This window comes from Melospiza melodia, chromosome 16 (genome assembly GCF_035770615.1).
Source record: "Melospiza melodia melodia isolate bMelMel2 chromosome 16, bMelMel2.pri, whole genome shotgun sequence".
Taxonomy (NCBI): Eukaryota; Metazoa; Chordata; class Aves; order Passeriformes; family Passerellidae; genus Melospiza; species Melospiza melodia.
The window spans coordinates 1,108,670-1,129,407 of NC_086209.1; the positions used below are offsets into that span (position 1 = coordinate 1,108,670).

The 20,738-nt window shown below is 57.3% G+C and overlaps 2 protein-coding genes across 6 annotated transcripts; both read right to left on the reverse strand.

The window, feature by feature from the left end:
• Positions 1 to 3: 3 nt before the first annotated feature.
• Positions 4 to 12,817, reverse strand: LOC134425535 (interleukin-22 receptor subunit alpha-2-like). Of its 2 annotated transcripts, none has more exons than XM_063170205.1 (10): positions 12,078 to 12,817; positions 10,420 to 10,561; positions 9,916 to 10,036; positions 8,991 to 9,163; positions 8,093 to 8,271; positions 7,510 to 7,663; positions 7,100 to 7,227; positions 6,603 to 6,770; positions 5,136 to 5,213; positions 4 to 1,604 (listed from the first exon to the last, which is right to left on the reverse strand). In XM_063170205.1, the coding sequence occupies exons 2-9, from the start codon at positions 10,472 to 10,474 to the stop codon at positions 5,184 to 5,186; spliced, it is 1,008 nt and encodes a 335-aa protein (XP_063026275.1). In that variant the 5' UTR covers positions 10,475 to 10,561; positions 12,078 to 12,817; the 3' UTR covers positions 4 to 1,604; positions 5,136 to 5,183. The 2 variants fall into 2 exon arrangements, with proteins under 2 accessions (XP_063026275.1, XP_063026273.1); XM_063170203.1 differs by having other exon boundaries at positions 4 to 1,718.
• A 151-nt stretch (positions 12,818 to 12,968) lies between these two features.
• FAAH2 (fatty acid amide hydrolase 2) lies at positions 12,969 to 19,990 on the reverse strand. Of its 4 annotated transcripts, none has more exons than XM_063170199.1 (11): positions 19,793 to 19,990; positions 19,612 to 19,694; positions 19,203 to 19,336; positions 18,720 to 18,929; positions 18,197 to 18,316; positions 17,575 to 17,710; positions 16,664 to 16,781; positions 16,209 to 16,328; positions 15,193 to 15,304; positions 14,374 to 14,568; positions 12,969 to 13,760 (listed from the first exon to the last, which is right to left on the reverse strand). In XM_063170199.1, exons 1-11 carry the CDS (start codon positions 19,988 to 19,990, stop codon positions 13,585 to 13,587), a joined length of 1,602 nt encoding a protein of 533 aa, XP_063026269.1. In that variant the 3' UTR covers positions 12,969 to 13,584. The 4 variants fall into 4 exon arrangements, with proteins under 4 accessions (XP_063026269.1, XP_063026272.1, XP_063026270.1 ...); XM_063170202.1 differs by having other exon boundaries at positions 15,825 to 16,328; XM_063170200.1 differs by lacking the exons at positions 12,969 to 13,760; positions 14,374 to 14,568 and having other exon boundaries at positions 15,199 to 15,603.
• Between the last annotated feature and the right edge of the window lie 748 nt (positions 19,991 to 20,738).

Below are 20,738 nucleotides of genomic sequence, written 5' to 3' on the forward strand. Positions count from 1 at the left end.
TCTGGTGTGCTGTCAGCCAGGCACGAAGGCTGCTGGCATAGAGGGTGCTGTGCAGTGGTGGGGGCTTTCCTGCAGTGGAAACTCCTCTGAGGTTTAGCAGAAGTGAAGCTGTAGCTGCAGACTCTGCTGGCCTGGATCACTGGCTCAGATCAGCCCAATGTGGCTTGGTGCACGGGGCTCTTCCTCCCTGGGGGCAGGACTTGGCACTTCTCCTTGCTGACCTGCACAAGGTCTGGCTTTTCAGAAGCTCTGCTCTTCACTGTGGTGTGTTGTGTCAGTGGGAAGCGCTGTGGAAGGCTGGGCAGGTTAACCCTGGCTCCAGTGGGGTTTGGAGGTTGATCAGAAGAGAGAGAACATGAGGCCAAGGTTTGGACAAAACACATGGATCCATGCTTTCTTTTTGCATGATCTTCCTTCCTGAGGGCTACCACGTGTCTTCTGCTCTTTTCACATCTCTGCAAGAGGGCAGTGACAAAGCCTTTGGGCACCTGGGCATCCCAAGCTGATTCTCAGTGCATGCTCCAGTCCCTGGAGACAGGGCTCAGCCAGTGGCAAGGCTGGTCCTCTGCTGCCAAGAGCTTCCTTGCTGGAGCAGTATTGGACCTTGCTGGCATTGGGAGGAGCCTCTCCTCTTCATCCCAGAAGCTGGCTGTGCAGTTCCTCCTGGAAGATGTGTCTGTGAGCTCCAGGTGGCTGATGTAACCCTCAGCTCCCTGGCTGGGGTCATCAGGGGACACTCCTGGGGTGGGTGCAGACGGGAGAGGTCAGTCTGGGCTTCACAGCAACAGCAAAGTGGCACAATTCAGAGCAAGTGCCGGGCTCCGGGGAGTTTTGGAGAGGGAAATACTCATCCTTGCTCTCTGGAAAAAAGGCAGGCAGTGATGGAGGCTGGTGCTCCAACGTCCCAAAACACCATCCAGGAGACAGGGTCATGAAAGATGGCTTTTCTGAGAGAACAGCACTGAGTGGTGCACGCTCTTCCCAAAGCTGCAGGTACAGAGGCAGCCCCCAGCCGCTGGCTGTGTCTGCTGGGACCTGGCCCAGTTCTCCTATGTTGAGGTTTTTCCAGTTCCCATTAGAGATCTTGTTTTTTTTCCCCTGACTTCAGTTTCAAATTACCATGCTATCAGCCAACCAGAAATGCTTCTAATTACTTCTCTTCCCCTGGAAGGCTTTAATTCAGAGAAATCCAGCCAGAATGACCTCAACCAGGCCCTTCTTGTTGTGACTGCAGCTCGTGCCCTACCTCACTGAGCACATTTCCTAAGGGCAGTGGGGAAGTGACTGACAGGCAGAAGAACATTTTAAACTTTCAAGAGCTTAAAATCCTGAAGTGTTATTCATGGAGGAGACAGGGCAACTTGTTCTGTGCCTTTCCCTACCTGCACTGAGGCTGGGGCTCAGACAGGTTGAACAGTGTTTGCTCCATAGGTGCCACATGGAAAGTCCCTCTGAAGTCTTGGCATGAGATCCACGTTTCTCAGTCTATTGTGTCCTCTCATCTTATGGGGTTGGACATCACAGTGGGACTTTCTTGAGGAAGACGGGACAGGATGATGAGCAGCCTGAGCCTCTATTATTTAATCACGAGGCTGACTGTGACCCTGCTGACCACAAAACAGAGGCTCTCATTTCTCATGGAGTCGTTGAAGGTGCATTATCCAGAGATCATTGGTTACCTCTGTTTGCCAGTACCCATCTGTCAGGCATGGATACAACTGGAAAACAGTTGAGATGAATCTATCATCCATTTCAAGTGGGCATGCCACCCAGATGGGACTTTTCTCCTAACAAAAACTTTATCTAGCCTGTTTTCCATCCTCTGGAAAATAGAGGATGGAAAAAAATCAGAATCCTGCTAGGTTTCATGACACAGAATGAAAAATCCTGGAGACAGGCTCATGCCATTTGCTGTGGTGCCACGAGAAGGAAGCACACAACCCCCCCACCCCAAACTCAGAGTGCATCATGAGCCAATATGCACCCAACTCAGAGGGCAGCTTGCTGGTCCTGTCTGTCACCAGGAGCATGAATGATCCCAGGTGACAGAGAGCTACTGGAGCAGTGTCAGGAGGTGAGAAAGTGTTAAGCTGAGCTGCTGTTCCCATAGGCTGCAGGACCAGAAATCCCCTATCCCCGTGCATCTGAAGGATGGGAATCACAGGAACTGGCCCTGTGTCACAGACCCTGAGAAGAGCAGTGGTGAGTGGTGAGGACAAGACAGGGGAGGTTGGCCTGCAGAGTAAGGGGACCTGGTGACCAAGCTAGATGGTAAATGAGTCTGTCAGGTGCCCTTGGCTCCTTCTGAGTGCAGACACTTGCCACACATCCCCAGGTGAGGGCACACCCAGACCAGCACATGAAGTAGGACCAATTTTGCTACCGTCTCCTGGGGTGACCTGAATGTCCCAACCAACCTGCTTGGGTCCCAATCCACTGAATTGCAGGAAAGCTCCTGCATGGAGAGAAACCACACAGGTGTGAGCAACCAAATTCACTACTCTGCAGCCTGTCAGCTCTGCACCCCTCTTCATGCATATCCTCTAAACACACCACACTCAGGCTCCAGCCTCTGGGGCTCTCACAGTCCCCATCCACATCCTGCTCAGCTTCCCAACCCAGGCAAGCAGCTCAGACCACTGAAGGGAGGTGCAGCAGGAGTCAGCGGTCTGGAGGCTGCAGCTCAGACCTGCCAACCCACAAAGTCTTTCGGGGCTGAAGGATGGGGTCCAGCTGTGATGCTGCTGCTCTGTGCTGCTTCAGGGACCTACCTGGAGCTACAGACCCATCACAAAGGCAACTTGCACAGGGAGGCTGAGTGACAGGGCCTTAGCGAGGTCTGAGGTCTTTGCCATATACACAGATGGGCCGGACAGCACTTGAGGTGGCGGTGAGGATTTGGCACGGCTCTGGGCTGTCCCAGAGAAGTGGCAGGGCAGTTGCAGTGACAGGCAGGAGAGAAAGCAGACTGAGCAGAGTGGGCACAGGGTCAGAGTAGACCCTGCTGTTTGCAGCTCTGCCTCCCATGGTTTTCAAAGTCTAATGGTCCTGGGTACTGCCAGCCCACAAAATATAAGAGCTTGATTTTCCCCCATCATTTCAGAGCCACCACATCTCTCGTGGCTGACAGGTACAATGGTTCCCACTCAGTGACTGTGAAAGCCCCATTAGCCCCCGAAGAGCAATTTTCCAGTGTACACCATTTTCATAGGCTGGCAGCTCTGCTCTCTGAGAATTAGTAATAAGAAATACGCTCTTGCACAGTCCTAAACCCACTGTTTCTAATAAAGAGCTGTTTGCAGCGGCATCTCTCTTGTTGCTTTGATCTGGCACCAGCAGAATCTGAAAGCACCGCAGAGAGAAGGAAGGAGCAGGGGATGGATGGTGGTGAGTCAGAGCTTTCAGCAGCCCCCGCAGCAGCAGCTGCAGGCACAGCGCTGTGCTGAGGGCCTGAGCCAGCTCCAGAGATGGCATCTGACCCACGATGACAGTGCTCTGGGGTGGGCTGGCTGCCTAAGGCCCAGTCGCTGGCTCAGCCCTTTGCAGGCTGTGGAGGGAGCATGGAATGCTGAGGGAGGACCCTGCTGTGTGCAGGTGACTGAGGCTGCAGTGGTGATGGAGGGACTGCTCCAGGGTCCTGTGCAGACCTGCCTGGGGCTGGGGGCTCACTCCTGACCCACGTCCATCCTTCAGCACAGTCCAGTCCTGTTCAGCACACAACAACCTGCACCAACGTGGGATCTAATTCAGACACTCCACCCAGGCCCCACGCTGCACACAGTGGTGACAGGTCTCTGCTGGGACATGCTGGGACCTCACCCCGCAGCGAATGCTGCACTTTCTCTCTGCGATTCTGCAGAAACCCACATGCTACTCACACCTCTGAGGCAAAGCAGAAACCCCCTCTTGCATCCACTTGGAAACTTCAGCTGCTGATGGCATCTTGAAATGTCACAACCTTTCTGTCTTTTTCCACTCCCCATGAACAACTCTTTTATATGAGTGGGAACATTCCAGCTGTCCAACCACCCCTGGGCAAGCCCCTGCTGTAGTGAGTGACTGCTAAATGATCCATGGGGACCCCAGCACCCTTGTCCAGCCACAGAGCTGGTCCTCTTCAGACTTGCAGAAGTCTGGCCAGCTGTGGCCAGCTGTGATCAGAGCAAGCTGTGATCAGATCGTGCCTCAGTGCAAGCCCAGGTCCCACAGCACAGCAGCTGTGGGAGCCAGTCTGGTCCCATTGCACTGGTCCAACGTCCTGGCAAACCACCCAGGACGGGGCTGGAGCAACATGATGGACACTGCTGGGCCTGGACAAGCTCCCGCTTGGGATGTGGCTCCTGCCATGAGCCTGTGGCACAAACAGCAGCTCTGACTGATGCTCCTGCTAAGAGGTGCCTTGCCTGGGACCATGCAGTGACCTTCCAGAGTAGCGTGGGGTTGGAGGCCCTGTGAGCTATGGGGGCGAGGCAATTGATCAAACAGGGCTGCAGGCATGTAGGGCTTCACCCCCATGACCTTGAGGCAGATCAGAGACTGTGAGGGACAAAGGAGATGGCAACTGGACACCAACTTCATAGGTAGAAAAAAGCATATGGGTAATACATGCATTCCTCAAGCAACTCTTGGGACCTGTCTCTTTCCTTTTTTTTCTTTTTTTTCTTTTGTGTGTGTGTTAATTCAGCTCAATTTCTTCAATACATGACATGTCCTCACATTGGCTGTGAGAGATTGACCTGGGCCAGATGCCAGACACAGCCCAAAGCTGCTCTATCACTCTCCCTCCAAGGTGCCGATCCCCTGTAGCAAACCTGTTTCAGCTTGGTCTCCTCTTTCCATGGGGCCACAGGTCCTGCCTGCCAGCAACTTGCTCCAGTCATGATCTTCCTTTGGGAGTCATGGCCTCCTTTGGGATCCTCCCTGAACTGCATGTGGATCTCTGCTCCCCCACGGACCCTTGTGGGCTACAGGGGCCAGCCTGCAGTACGAGGCAGGGATGGACCATGGCTGGGGTGTCAGGAGTGACAGGGTTGGAACATGGCCCTGCACAGCCCCAAAGGCTCCCTCAGACTGGCAGCACTGTACCTCCATGCCCTCCACCAGCTGCCTGGACACTAGACACCAGTTTCTCTCACCTGTTCCCAGATCCAGAGTAATTTTGTGAGTCCAAGAGCCTGGATTTGTCACTGCATTTTGACTCCACTGATTCCAGCCTGCAACACAGCACAAGGAGGTTTCCCCTGACCTCTGCAGCTTCAGGCAATGCCTCAAAACACATCCCGGGGGGGGGAAAACCGCAGGGAGGGGCTTCTCAGCCATAAATCACCCCAGCGCTAGCAGGAGGAATAATAAATGTATCCCATGGTGCTAAAAAACAGTCTTTTCCCACCGGAAAGCAAGACAGAGATTGTGGGTGCAATTTTCTGCCTGGAAAACCCCAAGTTTACCCTGTACTTTTCCTGACTGCTGCACAGGGAAGGGTTGTGCTGGGTCTGTAACACAGAAACAATGAATATAGAAGCCAGTTTTCTAGAATAAATTAGTGATATTTAAAAACAACTCCAGCACAGAATCAACATTTCCACAGAAGTAAAAACCCCAACATTTTTTTCATTAAAGAGCTTTACAAATATATATGTATATATGAGTGTTACATTAGTATAGATACTGTACCATACATGCACACATACAGACAGATCTCTAGATAAGAGTTTTGGGGGTTCAGCGTTGCTCCATGCTCCCTATTAGGTGTCTCAAGAGCACCAAATCCGCAGAGGAAAGCTCTGGATCCCGCCCGTCCCTGGCGGCCGTGCCCGGAACGCGCCCGTGCCTGCCCTTGGAGCCTGCCCGGTTCCCCCCGCAGCCCGCCCCAGCAGGCTGGGACAGACAGACAGACAGACAGACAGACAGACAGACAGACGGACAGACACAGACAGACCGCCGTTCCGGCCGGGGAGCTGCGGCAGGCGGCCTGCGCTCGGCTGGGCCCGCTAAGGCTCGCTGCCCGCCGGGGCCCGGGGCTCGTAGCCGGGGAAGGGAGCTGCCCGCAGGCCGCTGCGGGGCGAGGGGGGCAGCGGGCACGGACACGGCTCGGCCTGCCCCGGGGAGCCTCGCTGCACCGTGCTGTCCCCCGGTTCTGGGTCAGTCCCGCCGCCCCGCAGGGCCTGGGGAGCACAGGGGCGCTGCCCTCCCTCCGTCTCCGCGCTGGGCAGGAGCCTCACGGAGCTAAGCCGGATCCAGTGCCCAGCCGTGCCCAGACTCTCCTGCAGGCGCTCCTGGCTGCAGCTTCTGCTCGGCACGGGCAGAGGAAGGTGGCTGTCTGCTCCCAGAACTGGGCACTGGCATTTAGAATAAAGCTGGAGGTGCAGGGGGAGCCATATTTTAGGAATCTGGCTGTCCCTGTCACCTATGTAGCTGTGTCCAGCCAGTCCCATTAGCACCAGCTGCTCTGGCAAATCATCCCCATCACCTGCCTCCTCATCCTTCTCCAGCTGTGAGGGGACCTGAGCACCTAAGGCATGCCCCAGCTGACTGTGGGTGCAGGACGGGTCCCTTCCCTCAATGCCGTCGGGGCCAAAGCCGTTGGCACAGTAGCCACTCACATCCTGGACAAGGCCTCGCAGGAGCCGTGGGACCGTGGCTGATGCCTGCACAGCTGTGGATGGCCCGTGGGAGGGGAGCACAGTCTGCAGGAGCAGGGCCAGTGGGTCCTCCTCAAGCTGCAGTGGAGGCACCTGCATGGCCACATTCAGCTCGCCGTTCTGGAGAGCCTGCAAAAACAAAAGCAGTGACATGGTCAGCCTCAGCTGGCTAAAGCCCTGCCAGCTAAGGGGTTGTGACAAACTATGCTGAACACCAAGGGCTCCACTGCCTGAGACCTCATCCTCTGCTGTGACCCATGGCTGGCCAATGCCCTCCACCAGTACGTTCTTCTTGGGGGACTGTGGTTCAGACGGCAGGGGAGACACCTGGGTACCAAAATAGGCTTGGTGATGTGAGAGTTGGAGGAAAGGAGGTGCTGAACCCTTGCAAATGCAGGGAACCCTGGCTTGGCTATGGCTACACACAAGGTGGAAGTTGGAGGAGGATCATCACTCACCAGTGCTTTTGGGAGGCACATCTCCTGAGGATTGGGAAAGACATGCAGCTGCACGAAGCACATCCCGGCCACACTCAGCGGCAGCAGCAGGAAGAAGGCGCTCAGCACAGCAGGGACCCATGGAAAGCCTGGCAGGACATCACAGCAGGCTGAGGGATCACTCAAACACATCCCTCCCGCCCACTCTCTGTCAGTGCTTCCCATCCATGTCACACTGGGATGTTTCAGGAGGCAAGCCCAAGGCAGATGACAAGAAAGCATCACCACGAGAGGTCCCCACTGGGCAGCACCGGGCCACAACCCTGACCACAGTGGCTGGGGGTGAGGTATTCACACCTCCACATAAGTTTGTGCTGTGAGCAGGATCTGAGATGCCACTGTGCCAGCTGAGTTGGTGAGAGTGCTCCCACCTGAGGGGGCTGCTGGAGTCACCAGGCACTGCTCAGCCTCCTGGCTCCGCTCCCTGGCAATGTCTGCTGCCACCGTCCGGACACAGTACTGTGTGCTGGGCTTCAGGTGCCCAAAGGTGCAAGGCACTTCCTCACTGCTCCGTTTGCAGGGCACCTGAAAGCAGATGGAACAGGTGGCCATAGAAGCTGGAGGTGGGGTTTGGGCATGGCTCCACTGCTCTGTGTAGCCTCAACATCCCACTTGCCCCATGACCCCTCCTCCCAGGCACCTCCAACACTCAGTTCTTTGCCCCAGGAGGTGTTCAGGTCCTAGAGCATCTCCTGAAACACCTGTGGCATCACTTTTCATCTGAACAGAACCAGTCCAGTTCTTTGTACCCAGGGGAGGGAGGTGGTCTCCTGCCTTGCTGAGGTGGGAGCCCCAGACTGGGGGTGCACGGCACCTCACACCTGCAGCCAGGTGTGGGCAGGGCTGCAGCACAGGCACCCCCACACCACTACAACCTGACATGGTGGCTTTGCTGCACCAGGAAAGCTTCTGCAAGCCCTGCACCTCTGGGCCCTGCCCAGCTAGCACACAGACCTGCTGGACAAGCAGGTCCCCCTCGTACAGGTGCAGCCAGTACCACAGCTTCAGCAGCACTCGGTTGACTGGCTTGTAGGAACCAGTCCTTCTCTGGTAGGGAGTGGGTGGTGTGATGATGTTTACGCTGAGGATTTGGTCCTGGAGCAGCCAAGACAGCTTGGGGGGGCCAACAATTGCTGTAGGGAAGGGGAAAAAAAATCAAAAATTAAGGCCTTCAAAGGAAGGCAGACATCTCGTTTCTCTAGGAATTATATTTTTCTGTCTGATATTCCCCTCTCAGAACACAGAAGCTCCTCAGGTCTTGCCTGATGGCATTTTGTGCTCTGAAACCAGCTCTAGGAATGGCAGCCACCACATCTGTTTATTACAACAACTTCTCTGATGGAGGTTAGAGGAGGGTCCTGAAATTTTTCTGGCTCCAGGAGACTGCTAGGTTTTTTGGACAGAACAGCCAGTCTGACTGAGAAGAGGCACATTCCCACACCAGGCAAACACAATAGTCAGGATGAAAGGATCACCAGAGGGTCTGCCGGTGCTTCATCCCAGACCAAGACAGGGGAGGAAGATGAGCCTTTCAAAAGCCAAGCCTGGAGGCATATCCTCTCTCCTGCCCCATCTCGCTGCATTCCCCAGAGACCCAAATTCTCACGGTGCCTTGCTGGCCTGGGGGCCTCCCACCAATCCCCTCACTGTGCCTCCTCTGTCCCTCTGCTCTTCACCCAGCTATCTTCCAGCAGCTCTGCCTTATCCCTTTCCTCTGGTTAGGGCTCTTGACTCTTTTCCCTCCAGTATCCTAATGTGCTTTCCCACTGTATCCCATCAGATCTCTCCAAGGTCCCCTCTCCCCATTGGCCCCCCAGGAAGAGCCCAACTGGAGAAGCTCCCCAGTCCTTACTGTCTCTGTACAGCTGCAGCTCGCTGGAAATGGCCCACGCGGACTGCTCACCTCCGGCCACCACTCTCACCCGTGCCCAGTAGATATCATGAATCCTGTCAAAATACAGCTCACACACACAGGAGTTTCTGCTGTTCCCCCCATAGGCGCCTGCCTTGGTCCAGTTTGAGGTTCTGCCCAGGGAGAAAGCACAGGGATTGCTTCTTTTCAGCATGCTCCGAAGCCCAAAGGGAGGGCAGCCCAGCCACTGCCATCCTGCCTGGGTGGAAAGCGTAGGGAGGCCCAGGCATCAGCCAACAGCACCCCCAGGATGTGTGAGGAGGGGCGTCCCTCCTGGGGACAGATGGCATCTGGCACTGTGCCCTGACCTGTGCTCTCCACCATGGAAAACCACACAGCTGTGGCAGGGAGAGCCCCCCAAGGAGTTGGGGCTGTTGAGGCTCTGTGCTACAAGGGAAACTGAGCGAGTGGCGATAGCTTGAGCCTCAGAGAAAGGTGACTGTGCGTGGGGGGCGTCTTAGCAACACAAGAAGAAGATAGAGTCAGTGGTGCCCAGCAAAAGTACAAGAGGCAGTGGACACAAGTTGAAATACAGGAAATCCCATTTAGCATAATGGGAAAAAAAACCAAATCCAAAACCCCAGTCCAAAAGCAACCCCTTAGTTTGTTACTGGGATAGTGACCAGGAAAGGGACCAAGCTGTCCAGGGGTGTTGTCCTGAAGTTGTACAAAAACCACCAGGACACACTCCTGAGTTGACCTTGCATGTGCAGGGGTAGGACCAGCCAATCCCTGCCAATTCCACTGCTCTGTTACCCTGTGGCATTTACTGCCAGATGACAGTCCTCTGGCTGCCAGGGGTCCCCAACAGCCTCTGCCAGGGTGTAAGAGGACCAGACCCCTTCACCCCCTCCTCCCCACCCACCTGTTCCTCCACTCCACCTCATAGGTGGCAGAGCTGGGTGAGCTGGGGTCTGGCTCCCAGCGCAGCAAGACGTGGAAGTTCTGTGCCTCCAGCCTGACGCGCCGTGGCCTCAGTAGAGTCCCTGGGGAGGGAGCAGAGGGGTATGAGGCAGTGTCCTGCAGGGTCACCTTGTGGCACAGGTTCCTCAGCCTCATCCCAGCACAGGCAAACTCTGACTTCAAAGCAGGTGCTCAGCACCTGTATCCCCCCCAATTGGTCACACACTGAGAACACCCTCTCCACACTTCTGCCAAAGCAGAGACACAGCTGACAAAACAGGAGAGACAACACCCTGACACAGCTGCTGCTGGCCCGGGGGTTTTCTTTCTCATCACTGCTTGACCACGACTTGGGCCTCTCCTCTTCACAGGTACCTTCAGTAGGTTTGAGAGGTGTCCTTGTGCCTCCTCCGGCCCTGCAGCCAGCCCCCCCCAGACTGTGGTGACAGCTTCAGCACTGGCTTACCCTGGAGCAGGGAGCAGCTGGCCAGGGACAGCAGCAGGAGCAGGGCAGGGCTCATCCTACCACAGCTGTGCTGGGGGCCATGGAAAGGGATGGGTGTGCTGGAGCTGTTCTGCTACCCACAGACATAATGTGCTGCTGGAACCTGGGATTAAAAACAGAAGCTTCAGCCAGTGACACTGCCTCATGGAGCCCACATGCCTATTGTGGCACAGAGGTGTCCACTATGGAGGGCAGGGGACCTTCTGCTGCGTTCTGGGGGTGCCACAGGGCAGGTACCCTCAGGGCTGTGGTGGTAAGTGGACCCACAGGGACAGTGGGCAGCTGCCACACTGCTATGGCACTATGCACGTGCTGCAGCAACCTTCTGTTGCACCCACCTCTGGCACCCCGTGGTGAGAAGTCACACTGCCTTTGTCACCAGGATGTGGGTCTGAGAAAGCTCCTCACCTGAGGCTCACGCCACTGGGGAGGTGACTCAGCGCAGCTCTGGGCATGACTCACACTGGCACAACCTGTGACACCACTGCCAGGACACCCCCAGCCATCCCACAGACTCCCCGTACGGGGAGGGCACCATGCGCGACATCACCCACGCAGCAAAATGGGGCACAATGAGCGCTGTAAGCAGAGACTCAGACCGTGAACCACAGCACAGGCTGGTCCAGCTGGGCACCTGTACCTGGCCAGTCCCTTCTTACCTTGGTCTTGCCCCACCATTCAGGCACCAGGAATCTTTCCCTGCTCTTGCTGGTCACGGAGGTAATCTTCCTCTCCTGGAGCGGACTGCAAGGGCTTTGAGGCTACCAACACCAACCTTGTGGTTGTGGGGACACATTCCCCCATGAAGGTGGGGAGCCCAGGGCCACCTCCAGAGGCAGAGGGGTGGGAGCACCCCTGACCAGATGGGACACCAGTGGGGCTGCTCACCACTGTCACTGCTTCTCACTCTTCCCATTTCACACCAACTTTTCACCATTACAAGCGCAAGCACCTCAGCACATGGATACAAAACATTGCCCCCATGTTTTCTCTGTCCCTTGCAGGATCAAGAGCTTGAAACAAGGAGGAGCAGTCAACAAGCAGGGACATGCAGCTGCAAACTGTGGGTGAGGGCTGAGGCGAGACCTCTGAAACACCAGAGCTGAAGCACAGGCAGTTGGCCTAGTCCCCCCTCGCTGAGACCAACAAGAACTCTCCTGGCTTTGCCACGGAGCCCATTGAAGGAGGCAGTATTTCTGCCCGAAGGGAGAAAGAGCCTCCAGGGTTGTTCCTGGGGCTTACAGAGGCACAGAGCTGGAGAACTGATGGAGACCCGAGGACTGGCTGCCTGTGCAGGCAGGGACAGGGCTGCTCTCACTGCAGAAGGCAGCACAAGGGAGGCAATGCTTCCCTGAAGCAGCAAGGTGACTGCAGGCCAGTCCCTGCTAGCCCCCCTCTGAACCCCAGCACATCCGTTCCCCTTCTGCCACGGCCAGAGGAAAAATCCCAGCAACTCTCCCTCCATTGTGGCATTAACTGAGATTGTGGGGATTAACCCCCTCTGCTCTGCACATCCTCTCCTTTTCTGTATCCCCATCACACTACCCTGAAGCACCAGCATTCCCCCCAACCTTGATCCAGCATTTCCTCTCTGTCCCTTTGCAGTATCAGAAACCTACCTCACCAACCACTGTTAAACACAACACCCTCAGCTCAGCAACCTCACGTGTGGCTCCGAGTGTTCACTGGAAGCGTTACCACGGTCTGCTCAGCTGCCAGGCTTCCTCCAGATGGGAGGCAGTCTGTGTTGTCTGTGCCACCACGCTGGGAGGCGTGATTTGACTTGGGTCGTTTGTACCTCCTTTGCCGAGCCAGGGTTTTTTTTTTTTCCTTCCTTGCTTCCTCATTAGCAACGTCCCAGCTGGGCACGGGTGCTCAGCAGTGCCCTCTGCACACCAGAGCCGAGGTACAGCCTGTCCCAGCAGATGCACTAGCCCGGCACGGACCATCAGTGGTGTGGGGACAGAAAGGAGCAAGGGCTCAGGACAGGGGTAACACATGGCAGGGCAGACACAGGTCAGGACATCCCAGCAAACCAGTAGCAGGTTTTATCCTTGTCAAGAGCAATGCTGCGGGCTGGGCACACAGGGCTGGGCCCCCTTTTTGCCCTGGTGACCATGAGGGACCTGCACGTGGCTCTGCACCACCTCAAGAGCTCCAGGCCTCTGGCAGCCCACTGGGACAAAACAGCTGAACTTGTGCTTCCCAAGAGCTGTGCAACCATTGCAGGACTAACAGAGCCATTGGGCAACACTGTGGGGCTCATAAGCACCATTCAACTCTGCCCAGGGCCCAGCAGTCACTGTCAGCCTGGGCACTCCAAAACAAGAGCCCTGGAGTGGCCAAGTGTCACCCGGGGGAGCGATGCCAGCATCTCCACTGTTGTCCCTGCGCCACTTCAATGGCCAGCAGGGCTGGGTAGCCCTGACACATCGCTGGTAGAAATGGGGCTGGGGCCTGGCAGGAGCTGGAAGGCAGACAGACATGAGGAAAAGGACACATAGCCACAGTAGACTGGACAAGCTCTTTAATACCTGGCTGAATACCAATGCTGAAATGCTCCCAGCTGTGTGCCTGACAGCTGCACACACTGCAGAGCCCAGCATCCACCACCGCACAAAGCGCTGTTGGTGAGGCAGGCCTATGGCTCCTCCAGCCCCCCTCCCTTTTTGGTCAAAGGGTGGGGGCAAGCCTGCAGGAGACTGGGAGGACTGGGGGGGCTAGCCTGGGTGCAACAGGCACAGTCCAGCCCTGTGGGCAGGGTCAGGCCAAGGAGGACCCCCACGGGCCCAGGCAGCCCTGAGGGGTGCTGCACAGCTGCCCTCCGCAGTCTGGAAGCACGTCCTCTGCCCAGCTCTCACGCAGCGCTTTGAAAGCAGAAAGGTTACAGAGCTGGCCAACTCCATGGTCTGGAAAAGGTGGGTGGGTGCCCACTGCAGGCAGGTCTCTCCCTGACAGAGGGTGCCACAGGGATGAGGACTCGGTGGCAGTGGTCCAGCTGTTCCTGTGCTGGAGACACCACCAGCCACTCCCAGCAGGGTGCAGGGGGATGCAGAGGGAGCAGGCAGTGCCATGATGGGATCAAGCATCAGCACTTGTCACTGCCTCTGTCCCTGTCGCCCAAGGTTAAACTTCCCCTGGCAAAACCCATCCTCCAAAGGCTTTCTCCAGGTACCGGGCCACCGCCAGCGTCAAGTGGTCGTTGTAGGAGGCCGCCACCAGCTGGATGCCCAGCGGCAGCCCCTCGCGGCCCAGCCCCAGCGGGCACTGCGTCACCGGCAGGCCCAGGACATTGAAGATGGCTGCAAGAGAGAAGGGTGGATAGATCAGAGCGAGCACAAACTCTGGGATACATCACTGCCTGGCTCTCCCACCCTGGGCAGGCAGCTCTGCCATACACAGCACCAAGATCCTGGGAGCTGGTGCTTCATGCAGCAGTGCAGAGACATGGTGACAAGGGACAGCACTGGCCAGAGATTCCCAGCGCCACATCATGTGTATAAACAGCATCCACGAGGGATGGCATACACTCTGGCATGCCAAATTTGGGACATTCCTGTGCCAGGCACCAGCTCTCCATCACTCCACAAAGCAAGGCAGCACTGACACCACATGGGAACCGCACAAGGGGCCCCAAGCTGTACCCCAAGAGATGGCAGGCTTCAGGTTCCTGCTAAACCCCAATATCACACACAAAGTCACACCTGCCCTGCTGTGGACAGGCACCTTTGGCAAAAGGTAAAAGATGCCACATGGTATGAAGCACGACAACCCTCACTCCAAGAAAAGACACGTCTCTTTGCTGCACAGCCCACTGTCAGCAACGCAAACACTTTGGATACAACACCCCAGCTGCCACAAGGAGATCATTTTGGTAGCCCTAGCTGCAACCCAACAGGAGTCAGGGCTGCTCACCTGTGTAGGCAAAATTGAAGGGCATGCAGATTGGGGAGTGGTGCTTGGGGGCGATGGTGGGGTGTGAGGGGTAGAGGAGCACCCCATCTGGCCCCAGCAGTGCCTCCATCTCCTCCTGTAAGCTCTTCCCCATGCTCACCAGCTTGGCCTTCCCACTGAGGTTGAGGTTCACCAGCTTCTCTGTCAGTCCCAGGGCTGCAGCAAAGAGTAGAAATGGGGACAAGAGCATATGAGAGGACTGTGGTCTGTGTGGGGCAGAAACAATGCCTAGCCACATGCAACATCCCCAGCTTCTGGGGTGGCCCCCCAAGTACCCCTTCCTGCCAGAAGCCACAGCAGATTGCCCCTAGCACAGCTTTGTGAGCACCATTCCCCCAGCTCTGCCAAGGGACAAGCATTCAGCCTGCCCCTTCCTTCCAGCTTTTCCAGCCAGTGGGGCTGAGCACAGCTGGCACAACGACCCCAGCACTCATTAGACAGCAGCACAATGGTGTTAATTAGGATTCTGTAGTACCTGCTGCTATAAAACAAGATCAGTGCAGACCCTGACTGAGCCCTCTGAGCCCCAGCAGTTCTGGTGTGGCTCACAGCAGAAGTGAACCCTGCCCCCAGCTCCATCATCCTCACTTCTTCCTCCAAGGTACCCACTCCCATCTATCAAAGATCCAGACTCTTGAGCTAGCCTTCAAAACTAGGCTGAAGCTGCTCAGGGCAAACCCCGAGCTCCTCCACTGGGCATTGGAAGGGCAATACCTGCGTTTAACAACCTGCCCACCCCAGCACTGCCTGTGCACTTCCCAGGGCCCCTGCCAGCATTACCGATAGCCGGGAGAGTGTGAGAAGACATCCCCACGAGCCACTTCACCAGCTCCCACAGCGGCCACACTGGCTTCCCATGGTCCCCCAGCAGGTCTGTGAATCTTTGTGCCTCCTGTAACACACCCACTCCCCCTGTCAGCAAAGCCAACATGCAGCAGGGAGGCACAGGCTGGCAATGGACAGTGAAATTTCAGTTATCTCATCATCCCAATGTGAGGTGTTCCCGCTTTCACACAGGAGATGCCCATCAGGTGCTCCACAGCTGACACTGATCCAAGGCAGCAGCAGGAGCATTTTCCCCTCCCAGAGACAGCAAGGAGATGGAAGAGCCTCCCCAGAGCAGCACCGAACCGACACAATGCAAGGGATAATGTCCCAGAGGCATTTCCTCCTGTGATACGACGACTGGACCTGGAAGAAGGAGGCAGAGGAGCCAGACAAGCCCTCCTTGGTGTGGTGGGGTTGGGCTGTTTCATCACCGCCTCTGTGCCAGGAATGCTAAGTTATGACACTCCCACAAGTTTGTTTTATTACAAAGTACTTTCCTGCATGCACAGATATAGCGCAGCAGCTGCAATGCCAGGGAAAAATTACACAAGCAGGCTCCTGCTGGAAAGCTGCTAGTCCCCTGCCTGTCTTGGCATCCCAAAGGGTGTTAATCCCAGCCTACAAGTCAGAAGACACAGCGTGCGGCAAAGAGCAAGGCAGGATGCCCCCCGCTTGGTTGACTTACCAACCTGCATGGAAAAGGTCAACGTGCCAAAACAACAACCTTCCCCCTCCCAATTACCACACTGCTCCTCTGCTGAGAGCCAGGGCCTCAACCCACAGGACACAAGGGAGAAGGTGCTGTGCAACTTTAGAAAGAGGTGAAAGGAGACCTGGGGGGACACATGGAGCAGGGAGAGCCCCTGGGTAGGTTTGGGAAGCCTACAGCTCTCCACAGCTGGCCCCGAATAGCTGTTTCTTCCCTGCTGCCTCCAAAGCTGTGCCTCTGCCAACTCACTCTGACACACCTGTCCCTCACTGTCCTTGGATGACATCATGGCTGACCAGATCTGGAAAGAATACTTCATCTTGTGGATTGCCACATGCTGAACCTGGACCCCAAGGTCACTTTCAAGGTGCTCCACCACCTGAAGGGAAGAGCAAGGACGGGTTGGTTCCCATAAAGATTTGACACCTGCCATCAGCCCATGGAAACTACAGAGAAGAGTAAGGGGACCTACTCGCAAGATCTTCCCCTTGTGTTTTCTTGAGCCCCGAAGAAGAAAAAGTTCTTTTTACTTTTTAACCCCTGAAAGCACAGGACTGGGATGCAAGGCTGCCTCCCCAGCCCTTCATTTTGCCAGCTCCTGCAGGAGCCACACACAGAGCAGCTCTTTCCCCTCCCCAGGGCTCCTTTGACTGGTCTCCCCAGGTTCTGTCTTCAGGCTCACCCCAGTGAGTACCATCCTCTGCTGCTTCCTACCTTCTTTTGGGCCTGCAAGATCTCCTTGTCCACAGGTGATACAAAAATAGACCCGCCATCATGATCCATGCAGTGGAATTTGATTTTCTCCAGCGACACTTTCTCATTCAGTTTCAGCCTGGGAAAGAAATGGTGCTTTGTCACAAAGCCATCCCCAGCTCCTCTGCCGCTGCTAGAGGTTCTCACACGCTTGTTATGTGTCCTCAAGAGACCCTGCTCTGTCCCCCAGAGTGGCAAGGTGAGACTCTGAAGACACAGACACCTACTGCCCACAACACATCCAGCTGCTCACCTGCCCCCTCAGTCCCATCAAGTTTCTGTTGGGAAAGTTCCCATTTCTCCAGAAGCACCTTGTGACTACAAACCCTGGCTGCAGCCAAGGCTGGGATTGCACAAGAGCCTGGGAAAAAGCAGAGTGGTAATGGAGAGAGCAACAGTGTGCAGGCTGTGGCAAAAAGGAGGGGTGCTCCATGTGCCCCATCTCCGCTCTGCTCCTCACTGGCACGCAGCATGGCTGCACTTGATTGCACGGACCAAAAACTGAAGGAACTGAACTGGCCATGATGTGGGGATGGAAAACTCCTCATTCAACAACAGGAAAAAAGGTGCTGCAATATCCAGGAGCAAGGCCAGCCCTGGGAAGGGTGTATGGGACAGAGCTAGGAAGCAGCTCACTGGTGAAGGGGCACCTGTCAGTCTGCCCACGGCTGCCAGTTCCTGGGAGCACGTGGGTGCTGGGAAGGGCAGTCCCAGAAGCCAAGGTCCTGCTGAAGGCAGCAGCAGAGGAAAGAAATCAGAAACAAGCAACTGGGCGGGGTGCAGACCTGTCTCGTTCAAAGGCCTCATACACTGTGAGGACCACAGAGCTGCTGACTCCAGCTCAGCAGCTTGGAGCAGTGGGAGCAACTCACTTGCTGACCCCAGGGCCGGCCATGACTCTCAAGACAGGCTCCAGGTCCTCGGCGTAGCGGCACATGGGCCCCGTGCACAGGTAGCTGGTGCGCACCCCCTGAGCGTTGGGGAACTGGCCGTCGTTGGGCACCACCCCTGAGAGCAGAGAAGTCAGACACTGCCCTGGGTATTGCCTCCAGATGGGGACAGCCCTGCTGGGGGGTCTTCGGGTGCACGGAGACACGGTTCCCCAGGGACTGTACACCCCACAAGTGCTGATGGCAAGGTTCACGGGGTGGGGATGGGAGGAAAAGCACCCAAGTCAGGACACTGAAAGACAGAGAAATATCCCAGCAGATCCCAACCTTGTGAAAACATCCCATGCTGAGGATGCCATACTTGGGTTAACCCCAGCCTGTCTCCCATGTGCCTGGCATTCAGCCATTGGGGTTGGCTTCCAAACCAACTTTGAGTGCTTCCTCAACAGGCTTGTCCCATACAAGAAGTTACCTGACTCCTTACAGCAATCCCACCAGCGACCAACATAGAGGTGTCCTGAAGGGGTTCATCCCACAGCCCCCATTCCACCTCATGGTGTTTCTGCTGGTGGGGAAGAGGAGGAGACCCCAGCACCCACCTTACCTGTTGTGGGTTTATGGCCAAAGACTCCATTGAAGAAAGCGGGCATTCGGATGCTGCCACCGATGTCAGAGCCCACACCTACGACTGAGCCGGCAGCTGCCAGGACACTGCCCTCCCCACCTGCACACGAGAAAACACGGCAAAACCCCACAGATTTATGGTGCAAATCATCCAGGAAAGCAGGAACACCTCACAGGGAGGGTGGGGGCCTAAAAAGCAAGAGGGGTGGGGGGACAACACCTTGGCTTTAGTGATGGGTAGGGGATAGCTGGGGTCCGTGGGCCAAAGGGATTTGCCTGCCCAAGTACAACAGGGCAGGCTGAAGCAATGCCAAATGAAACACCCAGAAGAGGCAAAGCAGCTAGACCTCCCAACAGCCTACAGCAGTGCCCAGGAAAGAGGCCTGTAAGCTCTGCAAGAGCCCAGGGACACGTTAATAGCTGTGTGCAGAGACTTGGAACTCTCCCTCACTGCATTGTAACCTGCCACTCATGCAGGACCGTGCCGAGGCGCTGGGGTTCACCTGAGCTGCCGCCCACAATCCTCTGCAGGTCGTAGGGGTTGTTGGTCCGCCCGTAGACCCTGTTGCTGGACTCGTACCACATGCAAAGCTCGCTGCAGTTGGTGACACCCAGTGGGATGGCACCTGCCTGCTTCAGCCGTGCCACCACAGTGGCATCCGAGGTGGCGATCACATTGCGGCGGTTGACCAAGCCAGAGGTGTTGGGCATCCCTGTGGTGCCAAGGTCAATAGGAGGGAGGCATCAGGGCCAGTGCCCTGAGATGACCCAGAGCTGCAGGAAGCAGGTTACCAGTGAGGGCTGCTCCTCTGAAGCACCTCAAGCTCTGTAGCATCTGTGTGCTACAAATGAACACAAACGCAAAAGCCCAGGCAGAGCCTGGTGCAAACCAGGGAAAGGGAGACTACTTCCCTCCAAGCACCTGCCACAGCCACCCGCCACTCTGGGGAGCACATCAAGCACTGGAGGCATAAAGATAAACCCACCATAAAGAGAAAAGGCCTCCTTAACGGTGATGGGAACTCCCAACAAGGGGAACTTCTCCTCCAGGCAGTCATCGCCAGGACTCTCCGCAAGCAGCTTATCGACCTGCCGGGCTTCCTGCAGGGCCTCCTCGAACCTGCAGCAAAGCACCCGGCGATGTTCTGGCGCTGGATCAGACAGGAGCGGGGTCCCCGCAGGGCGGGTGGGCCCCAAGTGCGGCAGGAGCTTGTGGGGGGAGTGAGACTGCCTGGTCTTTGCCGGAGCCGGGAGCGGCATCCCGGCCCGGCGCTGCTGCGGTGGCGGCGCGGGGATCCCCGTGCCCCCGGCGGAGCGCAGCGGTCGGGCTGGGGCCCGAAGGGAGGCAGGCGGAGAGCCGCTGCCTCCTCGAGGGTGCCTCCGCCTCCAGCTCACCTGTCCTTAACCACGGCATTGATGAGGGGATTCACCTCCTTGATCCTCTCCACGTACGCCTCCACCACCTCCACGCACGCCACCTGGGCACGGGGCACAGCGGGTCCCGCCGTCAGCCGCGGGCGCTGCGCGGACCGAGACCCGCCGCCCGCGCTCCCCCTCCCCGGGCCGCGGGTGGTACCTGCCGCGCGCGGAGCAGCTCCGCGAGGCGCCGCGCGGGCAGCAGCAGGAGCGCGCGCCGCGGCGGCGGGACGGAGCGCGGAGCGGCGCGCGCGGGGCCGGCGCGCGGCGGCGGCAGCAGCGCGAGCAGCGCGAGGCAGGCGCGCGACAGCAGCCGCAGCAGCAACGCGAGACAGCGCTCCGCGCGCGACAGCGCCATGACGGCCCTGCGCGCGCCGCCCCGCCCCGCGCGGAAGTGACGTCAGGGCGACGCACCGCCCGCGTTGCCGTGGCGACCGCCCGGCGCCCGTGCCGGTGCCCAGGGCCGCGGCGGCCCGGACCTCCCCGGAACGCGGCCAGGCCCGGCGGGGCGGGGAGAAGGGCGGCCTCGCCCGCCGTGTGCCTCGTGCGTGGCGCTCAGGCCCGCTCTGCCCGCCCGGGCCGGCCCGCTCCTCGCTCCGGGACAGAGGCAACGGCTCGGGGGCGCACGCGGCAGGCGAGCTGCGCCGGCGCCAGGTGCCAGCGGCGCTCCCGACGGGCGGCGTGTGCGGCTTAGCGAAACGCGCCCCGGGCAGGGCTGCCCTGGCAGCCTCACCTGGCCGCTTGCGGCGGCAGCCCGAGGCGCCGGGCTGAGCCCCGCTGCCGCAATGCCTCGGAGCTGCCCGCGGGAATGTCCCGTGCCGGACGGGGAAGGAGACGCTTCCCTTTCCGGCAGAGGTTGCCCGTCCCCATCCAGAAGCCTGTCCTCTGGGTCAGACTGTGCAACAAACGCTCTCCTGGGTGTCTAACGTGGCTACGGGACATTAAGAACTATCAGTTTAAGGTTGACGTCAAATTATAATGTTCTTTTGCGGTACAAACACGAAGCCTCTTTCTTGAGCTTTTCCCTTATAAAATACAGCTCTTATCACACTTATTTTTAAACACACTCTGAGGTGTTCAGATGCTTGATTATGAAAACAGCACTG